This window comes from Bos indicus, chromosome 1 (assembly GCF_029378745.1).
Source record: "Bos indicus isolate NIAB-ARS_2022 breed Sahiwal x Tharparkar chromosome 1, NIAB-ARS_B.indTharparkar_mat_pri_1.0, whole genome shotgun sequence".
NCBI classification, from domain to species: Eukaryota; Metazoa; Chordata; class Mammalia; order Artiodactyla; family Bovidae; genus Bos; species Bos indicus.
In genome coordinates, this window is record NC_091760.1 from 69,402,939 (window position 1) to 69,416,258 (window position 13,320).

At 44.1% G+C, this 13,320-nt stretch overlaps 1 protein-coding gene across 31 annotated transcripts in view; it reads left to right on the plus strand.

Annotated features, from left to right (window-relative positions):
- KALRN (kalirin RhoGEF kinase) overlaps positions 1-13,320 on the plus strand; it is a 689,644-nt gene that overhangs the window by 350,798 nt on the left and 325,526 nt on the right. For all 31 annotated transcript variants that reach the window (XM_019956772.2, XM_019956779.2, XM_070800327.1 and 28 more), the window contains one exon: positions 9,652-9,843. In XM_019956772.2, coding sequence (XP_019812331.1) covers positions 9,652-9,843 — 192 coding nt within the window. The remainder of the gene's footprint in view (positions 1-9,651; positions 9,844-13,320) is intronic.

Sequence of the window (13,320 nt, forward strand, 5' to 3'; positions counted from 1 at the left end):
GGACAGGTGGATTCTTTACCACTGAGCCACCTGAGAAGCTAGTACTATATTTTAAATATGGTATGGAGTCTTCCCAGTGGTAAAGACTCTGCTCTTCCACTGCAGGGGGCTCAGATTTAATCCCTGATTAAGTAACTAAAATCCCACATGCCATGCAGCATAGCCAAAAAAAAAAAAAAAATGCTATGTGCTCAACTGATTTTCTCTATTTTGTCCTGGGAATCTAACTCCCATTTACATGGAATATACACTCCTGGTGCTAAATAAGAGTCTTACAAAGGAACTTTTGGATCACTACTTATCCTTAAACTTAGGACTAGCTACACTAGGAGATAAGGCAAATGTCCATTTCCAAGCCTGGAAAAATAATCGTCAGGAGGGGACAGTTCTATACTGGCCCTCTGGTTGTTACATCCTCCGGTCCACACTACCTCTTTTGAATTATAAGAGGAACTTTGGCCTTATCCATCCTCATCCGTCCTCATCCCCAGAGCACAGGGCCCAGAGTGCTAACTTCATGTTATCAAGGAGGTCACCTCTTAACTCCACAAGTGTTTTCACTCGCCGCCTCTTCCACACTCTGTCTTTAAAAAGCCTACTTCTCATCCTTCTGCTTCAGCCTAAGGAGGCTGAAACCACAGCTAGATTGCTGGGATGCCAATGTTTTTAGAGACAAGTTATCCTGCAATGCTCTGTTTCCTCCCTGAGGAAAGGCATAAAGTCATGAGCCAAGGCTGCAGCAGGGGGAATGGAAGGAAGGCATACCTCAGAGCTGTTGTGGGTTCACTTTCAGACCACTGCAATAAACCAAATACCAAAACAAAGTGAGTCACATGAATCTTGGTTTCCCAGTGCATATAAAAGTTTTGTCTGTTAAGTGTGCCATAGCATTATGTCTAAAAAAACAATGTATATGACTTTTTAAAAAATGCTTTAATGCTAAAAAAATACTAACCATCATCTGAGCTTTCAGCAAGTTATAGTAGTAACATCAAAGATCACTGGTCAGAAATCAACAAAGATAATGATAATGAAAGAATTTAAAATATTGTGAGAATAACCAAATGTGAGGGATTATGGTTCAGCTCCCAGAGTCCCTAGAATATTGTTGTTCAGTCAGTCAGTCCTGTCCTACTCTTTGCAACCCCATGGGCTGCAGTACGCCAGGCTTCCTTGTCCTTCACTATCTCCCGGAGTTTGCTCAAATTCATATCCATTGAGTCAGTGATGCTATCTAACCATCTCATCCTCTACCACCCACTTCTCCTCCTGCCTTCAATCTTTGCCTGCGTCAGGACCTTTTTCAGTGAGTCGGCTCTTGGCATCAGGTGAACAAAGTACTGGAGCTTCAGCTTCAGCATCAGTCCTTCCAGTAAGTATTCAGGGTTGATTTCTTTTAGGATTGACTGGTTTGATCTTGCAGTCCAAGGGACTCTCAGGAGTCTTCTCCAACACCACAGTTCAGAAGCATCAATTCTTCAGCGCTCACCCTTCTTTATGGTCCACTCTCGCATCCATGACTACTGGACAAACCATAGCTTTGACTGTTTGGACCTTTGTTGGCAAAGTAATGTGTCTGCTTTTTAATATGCTATCTAGATTTGTCAGACAAATCTAGACTTTTCTTCCAAGGAGCAAGTGCCTTTTAATTTCATGGTTGTAGTCACCATCTGCAGTGATTTTGGAGCCCGAGAAAATAAAGTCTGTTACTGTTTCCATTTTTTCCCCATCTATTTGCCATGAAGTGATGGGACCGGATGCCATGATCTTAGTTTTTGAATGTTGAGTTTTAAGCTAGCTTTTTCACTCTCCTCTTTCACCTTCATCAAGAGGCTCTTCAGTTCCTCTTCACTATCTGCCATTAGGGTGGTGTCATCTGCATATCTAAGTTATTGATATTTCTCCTGACAATCTTGATTCCAGCTTGTACTTCATCCAGCCTGGCATTTCACATGATGTACTCTGTATGTAAGTTAAATAAACAAGGTGACAATATACAGCTTTGATGCACTCCTTTCCCAATTTTGAAACAGTATGTTGTTCCATGTTCAGTTCTAACTGTTGCTTCTTAACCTGCATACAGGTTTCTCAGGAGGCAGATAAGATGGTCTGGTATTCCCATCTCTTGAAGAATGTTCCACAGTTTGTTGTGATCCACACAAAGGCTTTAGCATAGTCAATGAAGCAGATGTTTTTCTGGAATTCTCTTGCTTTTTCGATGATCCAGCAGATGTTGGCAATTTGATCTCTGGTTCCTCTGCCTTTTCTGAATCCAGCTTGAACATCTGGAAGTTCTCAGTTCATGTACTGTTGAAGCCTAGCTTGGAGAATTTTGAGCATGACCTTGCTAGCATGTGAAATGAGTGCAGTTGTGTGGTAGTTTGGACATTCTTTGGCATTGCCCTTCTTTGGGATTGGAATTAAAACTGACCTTTCCCAGTCCTGTGGCCACTGTTGAGTTTTCCAAATTTGCTGGCATATTGAGTGCAGCACTTTAACAGCATCATCTTTTAGGATTTGAAAAAAGCTCAGCTGGAATTCCATCACCTCCATTAGCTTTGTTTGTAGTGATGCTTCCTAAGGCCCACTTAACTTCACACTCCAGGATGTCTGGTTGTAGGTGAGTGACTACACCATTGTGGTTATCTGGGTCATTAAGATCTTTTTTGTATAGTTCTTCTTTGTATTCTTGCCACCTCTTAATATCTTGTGCTTCTGTTAGGTCCATACCGTTTCTGTTCTTTATTGTGCCCATCTTTACATGAAATGTTCCCTTGGTAGTTCTAATTTTCTTGAAGAGATCTCTAGTCTTTCCTATTCTGTTGTTTTCCTCTATTTCTTTGCATTGTTCACTTAAAAAGACTTTCTTATCTCTCCTTACTGTTCTTTGGAACTCTGCATTTAAATGAGTATATCTTTCTTTTTTTCTCCTTTGCCTTTCACTTCTCTTCTTTTCTCAGCAATTTTATAAAGCCTCCTCAAACAAGCATTTTGCCTTTTTGCATTTCTTTTTCTCGGGGATGGTCTTGATCACTGCCTCCTGTACAATGTCATGAACCTCCATCCATAGTTCTTCAGGCTCTGTGTCTACCAGATCTAATCCCTTGAATCTGTTTGTCACTTCCACTGTATAAACGTAAGGTATTTGATTTAGGTCATACCCAAATTGCCTAATGGTTTTCCCTACTTTCTTCAATTTAAGTCTTAATTTTGCAACAAGGGGTTCATGATCTGAGCTACAGTCAGCTCCTGTTCTTGTTTTTGCTGACTGTATAGAGCTTCTCCATCTTTAGCTGCAAAGAATATAACCAATCTGATTTTGGTGTTGACCATCTGGTGATGTCCCTAGAATACGCCTGCGGTCAGTTGCCATCTCGGCTCATCCCCTGTGTGAAGAACCTGAAAGACAGTGTTTACTGGTAGCAGTGGCCATGTTGAGCACAAGGTTAGGTCGGACTGATCCACATTTGTTTCACCCCCTGCTCCAAGTTCCCAAAGAGCCCACAATGACCACCATCATTGACTCCCAGACATGAAAATGCCCTCCTGTGCAGAGCTGGTCATGTCTCCCTTTGCTCACATTCTCAGATTTAGTCTTTTCATGTCAATTTGCTGTCCTGATCGCAACATTCTAGGAGGAAACACCCTCAAAGATGACACTGTCTCCTCTTAGCCTCTTGTGTTTAATTTCTAAATATCACCCAAAGAAAAGTCTTTAATGTCCCTCTTTCCCAAGAGAAAAGCAAACAAAAAAACAACATATATGATGCTGTTTGAGTCATTCACAGGGTCCCTTTAGGAATGGCCACCACCACACTGCCCATCACCCACCCTTAATTCTCATTAGGATTTTGACTAGATGTTCTTTAAATAAGTCAGAACTTGAATCTGGAGGTCCAACCACATCTCCAATTGCACATCCCTTAACTCTCTGAATACACTCATAATTTGCTATCTTCCTCATATAACACCTAAGTGACAACTTGAAAGAAATAGGAGTTTATTTTGTTTCCTTTGGAAATGATACCACTGCCTTTATGAAGCTGTTTTAATTCTGGGACATTTAACAACTTTGATTTTGCCAAAGATCTCCCAACAATGATATGTTGAAGACATTGTTTTTGACTTAGCTTTTTGTGTAATGTCAGAAACCCATAATCCTTTCCCTTTCTCACATCCAGGGATACAACTGTCCATATTAGCAAAACTCAATCCAATTTTTTGAGGTAAATCAATGAATAAATCCTTGATGCCACCACCTCTCCCCCTGTTCTTTCTCTTTTATTAATGAAGGTCTGACTCAATCAATTCATATGGAGATTGACAGTAACCCAGTCAGGGTTAACCTGAGGGGCACTGTGGAATCTTATCAGGAAGTGCCTTCTGATTAGAAGTTAGTGGTTGGAAGGAGGGCAGATGTGGTTAGAAAAGTTCTATAAAAGCATCAATCATCAAAGAAGAGATGCAGAAGCTTCTCACTCTGGAGTCACTGCCTGTGTTCTCCACCAAGTCTGAGGTCTGAGCAACCCACCAAACAGATCAGAGCTGGATTCCATTCAGAGAAGAGTCAGGATGAGTGTTCACAACCCACCCAGATTTGTGAACTTAGCAGCAGTAAGCCTGATGAGAGACGAAGCCTCAGCCATCACCTCTTTGGAGTGTCTGCCTACTGAGCTCTACCCACCATTATTCATGGTCACCTTCTCTGGCAGACATAGTGAGACCCTGAAGGCCATGGTGCAAGCCTGGCCCTTTGCCCACCTGACTCTGGGGGGCCTGATGCAGCAGCCTTACAAGGGAACCTTACAAGCAGTGCTGGATGGCCTTGATATCCTGCTGGCCCAGAAGGTTCACCCCAGGAAGTACAAATTTCAGGTGCTGGACTTGAGGAATACTGGCTGGGACTTCTGGAGGACGTGGTCTGGAGACATGGACTATGTACCCTCAAGCTCACCGATGGCACCAGTGGCTGAGGACATGTCAAGGACAAAGCATCCCTTGGCTCCCTGGGAGGTAGTCATAGAACTTTGTCTCAAGAAAAAGGCCTGGGTAAATTCCCCGCTTACTTCTTCATGTGGGTGGGACAGAGAAAAGGCTCTATACACCTATGCTGTAAGAAGATGAAGGTTATTTCAGTGTCTACGGAAGATATTAAGAGAGTTCTCAGTTTAGTGAAGCTGGACTGTGTACAGGAGGTGGATTTGAGTTTCACTCAGAAGCTGTCCACTCTGGCCAGCTGAGGATCAGCTGGGCAAGATGAGCAATGTTCAGAAACTCCTTCTCTGCCCCATTCATGTGTCTGCTGTTGAGGATCAGGACAATCAGCATCTTCTGCAATTTACTTCTCAGATCCTCAGGCTGTAGTACCTCCAGTATCTCCTAATGGAATCTCCATCTTTCTTGGAAGGCCATCTGAGCCAGATACTCAGATGCCTGAAGACCCGCCTTGGACAACCTCTCAGTAACCAACTGCCTGTCTAGAGAATCTGACTTGACCAATCTGTCCCAGAGACTGAACATCTATCAGCTAAAGGGCCTGAATCTGAGTGGTGTTATCCTGACCAGCTTTAGTCCTGAGCTCCTCCAAGTTCTGCTGGAGAAAGTTGTAGGCTCTCTGGAAGAACTGGACTTAAACCTGTATGGGATCATGGACTCCCATCTCACGGCCATTCTGCCTGCCCTGAGCCACTGCTCCCAGCTCAGGGTCATCAGCGTGTGTGGAAATCTCATCTCCATGGCCATCCTAGAGAGTCTCCTGCATCATACTGATAGGCTTCCTGACTTAAGTCTAGAGCTTTATCCTGTCCCTCGGGAGAGTTACAGCACTTTGGGTATTCTTCATCAGGAGAGACTTGCCCAGCTACAGGCTGAACTTTGGGAGATTCTTACAGACTTAGGATGTCCCAGGAAGATTTGGGTTAGGCCCAGCCCCTGTCCTCACTGTGATGGTGACATGTGTGATCATCTGAGTTCCGATACATAATGCTGTAACACCCTACCTAGTTGTTGGTTCTATCAGAAGCTTTCTTCAGGACACTTGGAAACTGAAATCTAGGATATAGGTACATTACGAAGGGAAAACACACCCCTGGTTTCTGTTATTAGCTCAGTGTGATCGAGAAAAGTAAATGTGATCCAGTAGGGGCGCAGGATTCCAGAAGGATATGTTGACTTGGGGAGTTGATGGTACTGTCAGAGATGTGTTTATAGAGTCAAATATGAACCTAAATTCCTGGAGGATTCAGTTTGGGACTTTTAGAGATGTGTTTTTGAAGTCAAATATGAACCTAAATTTCTGGAGGATTCATGTTTGAGTTATTTGTGTATGCACAGCTGTAGAAATGATCAGATGTAAAGAGACCTTCAATGTAAATGAATAAATGCCCTCCATGATATTGAAAAATGCTTTATTGCTAGAAAATGCTAGCCATCATTTGAGCCTTCAGTAAGTCCTAGTAGTAACATCAAAGATCAATGATCAAAAATCAACAAAGATAATGATAATGAAAGAATTTAAAATATTGCAAGCATTACCAAAATGTGACATAGAGACATGAAGTGAGCTGATGTTGGAAAAACAATGCTGATAGACTTGCTTAACACAGGGTTGCCACAAACCTTCAGTTTGTAAAACAAAAAGCAGGATCTGCAAAGCACAATGAGGTGAAGATGAGATTTATGCCCATCAACGTAAGGGCTGAATTATCTAGAACTTTTTACCTGGTAGACACAGGCATGGAGGGAGGGAAGAACAGGAAATGCAGCCATCCATATGGCCTAAATCTCTGACCCAGGGCTCCAGTTACCACAGGCCCTGCCTAAAAGCCCCAGGGGCTGAGGAATTGATGTCCCCCTACTCGTAACCTATTTTTGCAATGCCAATTAGGAAATGTCATCAAGGGATCAAACCCAAGGCAGAGGATAGGAGACTGAGGAGCCAAAGAATGCCTAGGAACTATACCCATAGTGAGTTGGATTCTGGCCCTGGGGTAGAAACTCTTGTTGGCTTGGTCAGAAGGTGAGAAGGTTTACCCCAGAGGCAGTGGAAAGCCACTGGACAGTTTTACGTGGAAGAGAGCTGTGACTGGGTCTGAATTTTAGAGGCTCTTTCTAGTCATGATGGGGAGGAGGGCTGGGAAACAGGTAAAGAAGGGAGCCCAGCTTTTAGTGCTGACCCCGTTGCCCCCCCAGTTGTGATCCTTGCCCCAGTGGGACAAGGATTGCCCAATTGGGGCAATGACAGGTATCAGTGAATTGCTCCATTAACACTTTAATTTATATTCTATAAGCACATTCTTATTTCAGGATTCTGCCAGGAAATAGGATAAACCAAATGAGATTAAACATTGAACATAAATTCTAGCATATAAGATCTTGTACCAAGTAGTTGATGGGGCTAAGGATTGAACATTAGGATTGGTGGGGATTGATGTATTCTTTAATTTATTAATTCATTCATTAAATTTTTATAGAGCACTTACTTGGTACCAGGCACCAAGGGAAAGAAGTGAAAGACTGCCTGCCCCTAAGTGGATGAGAAAGGCAAACACTGGCATTAGAATATGGCAGGAACCAAGAAGAGGTTTGGCACAGATCACTCTGAGAGCTCAGAGGGGCTCATATAGGCCAACCTTGGGAGGGAAGTGGATCTCAGGGTGGACTTCCTGGAGGAAGTGACACCTGGGCTGGGTCTTACAGGGTGAGTAAGAGTTGGTCATGGGAAAAAAAGTAGGGGAAGGACAACCTAGGCAGAAGCACAGGGGAAGACCCAGTGCTATGAGTTTCCAGAAGTATAAGCAATTTATTTCACAGGCTGTTTTAGGGGAGTTGAGGCTGAAGGGAAAAAACAAGTGTCAGATGAAGAGGGGCCTTGCATGGCACCCTGAGGGGTTTTACCCCAGAGGCAGTGGAAAGCCACTGGACAGTTTTACGTGGAAGAGAGCTATGACTGGGTCTGAATTTTAGAGGCTCTTTCCAGTCATGATGGGGAGGAGGGCTGGGAAACAGGTAAAGAAGGGAGCCCTGCTTCTAGTGCTGACCCTGTTGCCCTCCCACCGGCTCTCCTCTCCCTTTCACTGTAAAATCTATTATCTGGCCCTTCCCTGCCTTATAAATATGATTTCCTTCTACTCTCCAATTTTAGTGAGGTTAGCTCAACTTACCCAGACATGACATGCTCATTCAAGCTCTGAGTCTTGTTCGTTCAGTAGACATTTAGTAAGTGCCTATTGTCTACCAGCCATGGTGTCTGGCATGAAGAACCCACAGTGAGTGACACATGGGACCTATCTTTAAGCGCAGACCACAAGGGAGGTACCTGTCTTTACATGGTGTTATTTTTGTAAAGACAGCAGTCATATTGAATTAGGAATCCTACTTCACTATGATTTGATCTTAATTACCTCTGCCATTACTCTGTCTCCAAATAAGGGCCCCATTCTGAGGTCCTGGGGCTGAGGGCTTCAACATGCAAATTTAGAGGGGACACAATTCAACCTTTAACACCCAGGTCTTCAGGTGAGTGAACTCTCCAGGGACCGGAGACCACTCAGATATAGGCAAAGTAAAGCACCACGCACAATCATTGCTACAAAATTCGTTCCACTTCTCCACTCACTTTGCACTTGATCCTGACTGTTTCTGCCGCCAGTTTCATATCATCCCCAGTTCACTTGTTCATCACTTTGTTGGGCCTTGTGTCATTATAAGGGTGTTGAGAAATATAATGTGCATCTGAGCCGCCAGCTCTAATTAAGGGTCTGTCTGGAACTCTCTTTTACAGGAAGCCTACCCAGGAAAAATTGTATCCATGGCATATATGTACTAACTGACATACATGTATTGCAGAGGCAGTGACTCCATCCTGATGAGCAATAATTACAAGTTGGTTGCTTTTCAAAATGCTCTGGAGAACATAGACAGGGGTTTGGAGGAGAGTGTGTGTGTGAGAATGAGTGTGTTCATGTGTGCGTGCATGCAGTAGCGTAAGATAAACAAAATCACCAGACACCTCCCCAACCTTCCTGCAAGCTTTAAGCCTTTACTGGGCACACAGGGAATTGCCTGTATCTCCTCACTCTGGCTGTGGCTGCTTCCTTCTGTCAGTTCCCTGAGTTCTGACCCTTTCCCCTCCAAAGAGATAGCTCTGTTCCAAAAGATAAACACCAGTAGTTATAAGGGACTTGGGGGAAAAGTCATGCAAGTTTCCCAGTTATTATTTCTCTGGTGTTCTCATATAGAAACACAGCTGATCTTTGTGGATGAGGTATTTCCAACTCTGGCAGTTACAGCCTGAGAGGTGAGGGCAGTGGTGGATCTCCCTAAGGGTAGGGGGTCCAGGCGAGGCTGAGGAATGGAGATTCTAGCATGTCTGCTCACTTCTTTCCAGGACACCCCACCTGGGAGAAATCCCAGGCACAGAGGAGGCACTGAGCTAGTACCCGCTTGTGCTGAGCTGCCAGGCAGGCTGCTGGCTTGCTGGGAGGTGGTGGGTGAGCTGGGCACTCAGCTCTTCCGTGCCAGATTAGGGAGCTCTGGGCTCAGTGCCCACGCACTGCGCTCCAGCTCTGGGCAGCCCTGGTGGGCTGGGGGAAGACGTGACGCTCCATTCGTGACTGCAAGTTGACTTTTCCTCACTGTCGTTGCTGGCAGAATACATACACCAATGCGGACAAGCTCCTAGAAGCGGCAGAGCAGCTGGCTCAGACAGGGGAATGTGACCCGGAGGAGATCTACAAGGCAGCTAGACACCTGGAGGTGCGCATCCAAGACTTCGTGCGCAGGGTGGAGCAGCGGAAGCTTCTGCTGGACATGTCTGTCTCCTTCCATACTCACACCAAAGAGGTATGGGCAGTTAGCAAGGAGGGGCATTGGGCTGGGCTGCTTTTTTCTGGCAACAGTCAGGTCGATGTCCTAGCTCCCTGAGGTCTGCCTGGTGTCCTGGGTGGTCTGGAAGTTACTAGCCTCCTGAGGTTGATGATATTAACAACTTGCTCCTGATAATTTACACTGAGGTCTCAACCAATATGGGGCAAAATTTCCTCGTTATTTCTAGTGAGGAGAGGGCTGGGGAGGCAGATGGTTTGGGGGGGTCTGTTAGAGCATTCAGTCTGCAACTGGAGAAATTTGGGAATTCCTAGTATAGAAATAGTCACCTTAAGAGGCAATAATAGAGGATCAGAGATTTCTTTCCCATGCAACACCCAGTTTCTCTTGGTTGATGTTTCCCATCAGAAATCAGAGTCCTGCAGAACTTAAATCATCTTTCCTACCAGCAGGGAATATAGAGAGTTTGCAAATCTGTTCAAAGTTTTTATTTTATTTTTTTTAAACAGAGGATTAAATCATCTAATGAAGTCTGCCACAGTGTGCTAATAAAGTGAGAGTGTCCTAACCTTTCTCATTGTGGAGCAAAAGCCAGTGAAGGGAGGGAAACTGGGATGCCGTCCATGCAGGAGGCTGGGCTTAAATCTGGCCCCTGAATCATTCACAGAGTGGAGACAGGGTAGAGGAGGATGGATCATGTTACATTGTTGGCAGGATCAAAGAGCCCACAGAGAGCAGTAGAGTTGCAGACCTATGGTTGCTTTTTGGCTCCGATTAACACGGGGCAGTCTAAGTGGCCGGTGAGGAGGCACATTTAACATCTTCTGTAATAACACCCTTGACAGATGAACTCATTAGGTGTATACATGCTTGTACTCCCCCAGGAATTAATTTTTTTATGAAGTATCAATTAAAGTTGGATTGCTGCTCAGGAAGAAATATTAACCTTACTTAATTAAGTTGATTTTTGATATTTGAAATGCCTTAAGAAGCCTGGTTGTTTCTCCTTCACAGGCTTTTCTGACTCTCTGTGGGAATGAATACAGATCATTGCAGTGTCTATCAGAATTAAACATGAAAAGATGTTTTCTAACTGAGATTCCCCAGGCAGATGAAGGGCTGGGGAGCCCTGTGAAGCTAGCTCTGCTTCTTCTCCATGGGACCTACAACCACCCTCTGATGAGAGTCTGTAAAGCAAGGGGGGTGTGGGGGGGATTAGCTTTAATCCAAGTTTTCCTGCCTGGTTGTCTGCTTGCTGTGGCTTACTCGATTCTTAATAAGGTCTCAGAAACCAAAGGCATGTGTATTCTCTTTTAATTATGAGGCTGTGGGTGAGAGAAAAGAGCATGAATGAACAAGAGCCACGTTCCTTGTGAGGACTGTGGGGCTGTAGGCTGCCAAAGGAGATGTGGACCAGGTTAGTTTCCAGGGAAGTGCTGCTCCTGAAAAGGTAACTGAAGCTCCCAGGAAAGCTCTCTAGCTGCATCTTTAGCCTTCTGGACATGGAGCAAGGAGGGTGGGATTCTAGTCCAGAGCCTGCTGCTATAAAACCCTGTGTGTTTGTGCTAATCACGGTGTCTCTGGCCTTCAGTTCAGTTCAGTTCAGTCGCTCAGTCGTGTCCGACTCTTTGCAATCCCATGAATCGCAGCACGCCAGGCCTCCCTGTCCATCACCATCTCCCAGAGTTCACTCAAACTCACGTCCATCAAGTCGGTAATGCCATCCAGCCTTCTCATCCTCTGTCATCCCCTTTTCCTCCTGCCCCCCATCCCTCCCAGCATCAGAGTCTTTTCCAATGGCCTTAGGTTGCCGCATTTATAAAGTTGCGCAGTTAGACTCAATGTCCCTAAGGCCCTTTATGGTTCTAATGTGATTTCAAGATTTTTTTTTCTCCTCTTCTTCTTTATTTGATGTCGATAATCATAATTAATAATAGTAATTAAGCCTGGTGTGATATATGTGATTTATCTAGCCTAAGATTTGGTCTGTTGCAAGCACTCAGTGTATATTAGGTAGTATCTTTTTCTAATTGAATATTGACTACTTGCTAGACACATACATCATCTCATGTAATCCTCGTAAGAATCTTATGATACAGACTTTATTCAACACATTTTCAAATGAAGACGCTAAGGCCCAGAAAAGAACCTGTCTGAAGTTACAGAGCTGCTCAGTGCAGCAGGGTCTTGACCTGTCTTCCTAAATTCTGTGCTCGTGTTCTTACCTGCTACCATGCATTCTGTCCTCCTGTCTCCCTCTCGCGTCTCCTCTGCTCTTCTTCCTTCTCCTTACTCATCTTTTTACCTTTCCAAACTCCAAGACAGAGGCAGGGTAGCTCTTAGATGAAAAAAGTGAAAGAATAGTCAGGGATGCAGTTATTAACCACTGTTTTCCAAGATAGCTCTCAAACCTTGCTAAGTTTGGTCCTGTTTGAATCTGAGACTTGTTTTCCCACCATGGCTCAGTTTATGCAACCACATTTGTATGAAATAGTACCAAGGTAAGTGGGATGTTACTGGGACAGGTGGAGAAAGGGAGAGGGAACGAAAACGGATTTCCCCTACTATGTGCCTAACTATTCCTCTGTCTAGTCAATAGCAATGAGAATTGTCATTTTTAATTCTAATTTTATATATCAGAGAAATTAATAATTTGCCCAAGGTCTTGTAGTGAGGATGTGGTAAATGTAAGGATTGAACCCAGATCTTTCTGACTCTAAAGCCCCTGCTGTTTCTCATTGGCCTTTCGTACAACAGCCAGGAAACAGACTTGGAAGAGTTTTCTAAACCCAGGAATTTATTTGAGGCTGTCGGCAAGTAGCATAGTCTCTATCTTTGGGACCCCAAAATAGGAGAGAAATTAGGAGCAGTCCTGCCTGGATGCAAAGGGGTGTGTGATTGTGAGGCCTTTTCTGTTCAAGAGATCTACAACTCTCAGATCATATACATTCTAACTTTTTTCCAGAAGGGAAAGAAAAGTATCATTTTGAGTGGCTATCATAGTGGGGCTCCTCATGGTGGGGCATCCTTTAGGACTTTTTATCTGCCTGTTTCCTCTCAGTTACCTTCCTACCCCCAAATTAGTCTGAGGCCCCTTTTATACAGAGTAGAGAATACGACCTGTGTATGTGAGTACACACTTATGCATATGTGTTATACACACACATGTTAGATGCAGCAAGATCTTAGATGCCAGATTTCCAGATCCAGATCTTCACTGGGCACGGCTGTGTGTCTTTGGGGTAATTACTTAGTCTCTATTATTTTGTGATAATTATGATGGTGACCATTACAAATTTGAGTCGTACAATTCTAATACCCACTTTTTCCTAGTGGAAAACTCCCTCCAAAATTTATCCTTAGATCATCTCTAAAGTAGGTTGTAAAGAACTCAACTCAGAGGCATCATTTTTCCTTGAAATTCTTCCCTGGGGCTTCCAGCTTCCCACCCAGACAGGATAGGAGCACTGTGTCTGTACCTCATCAACAATGCTG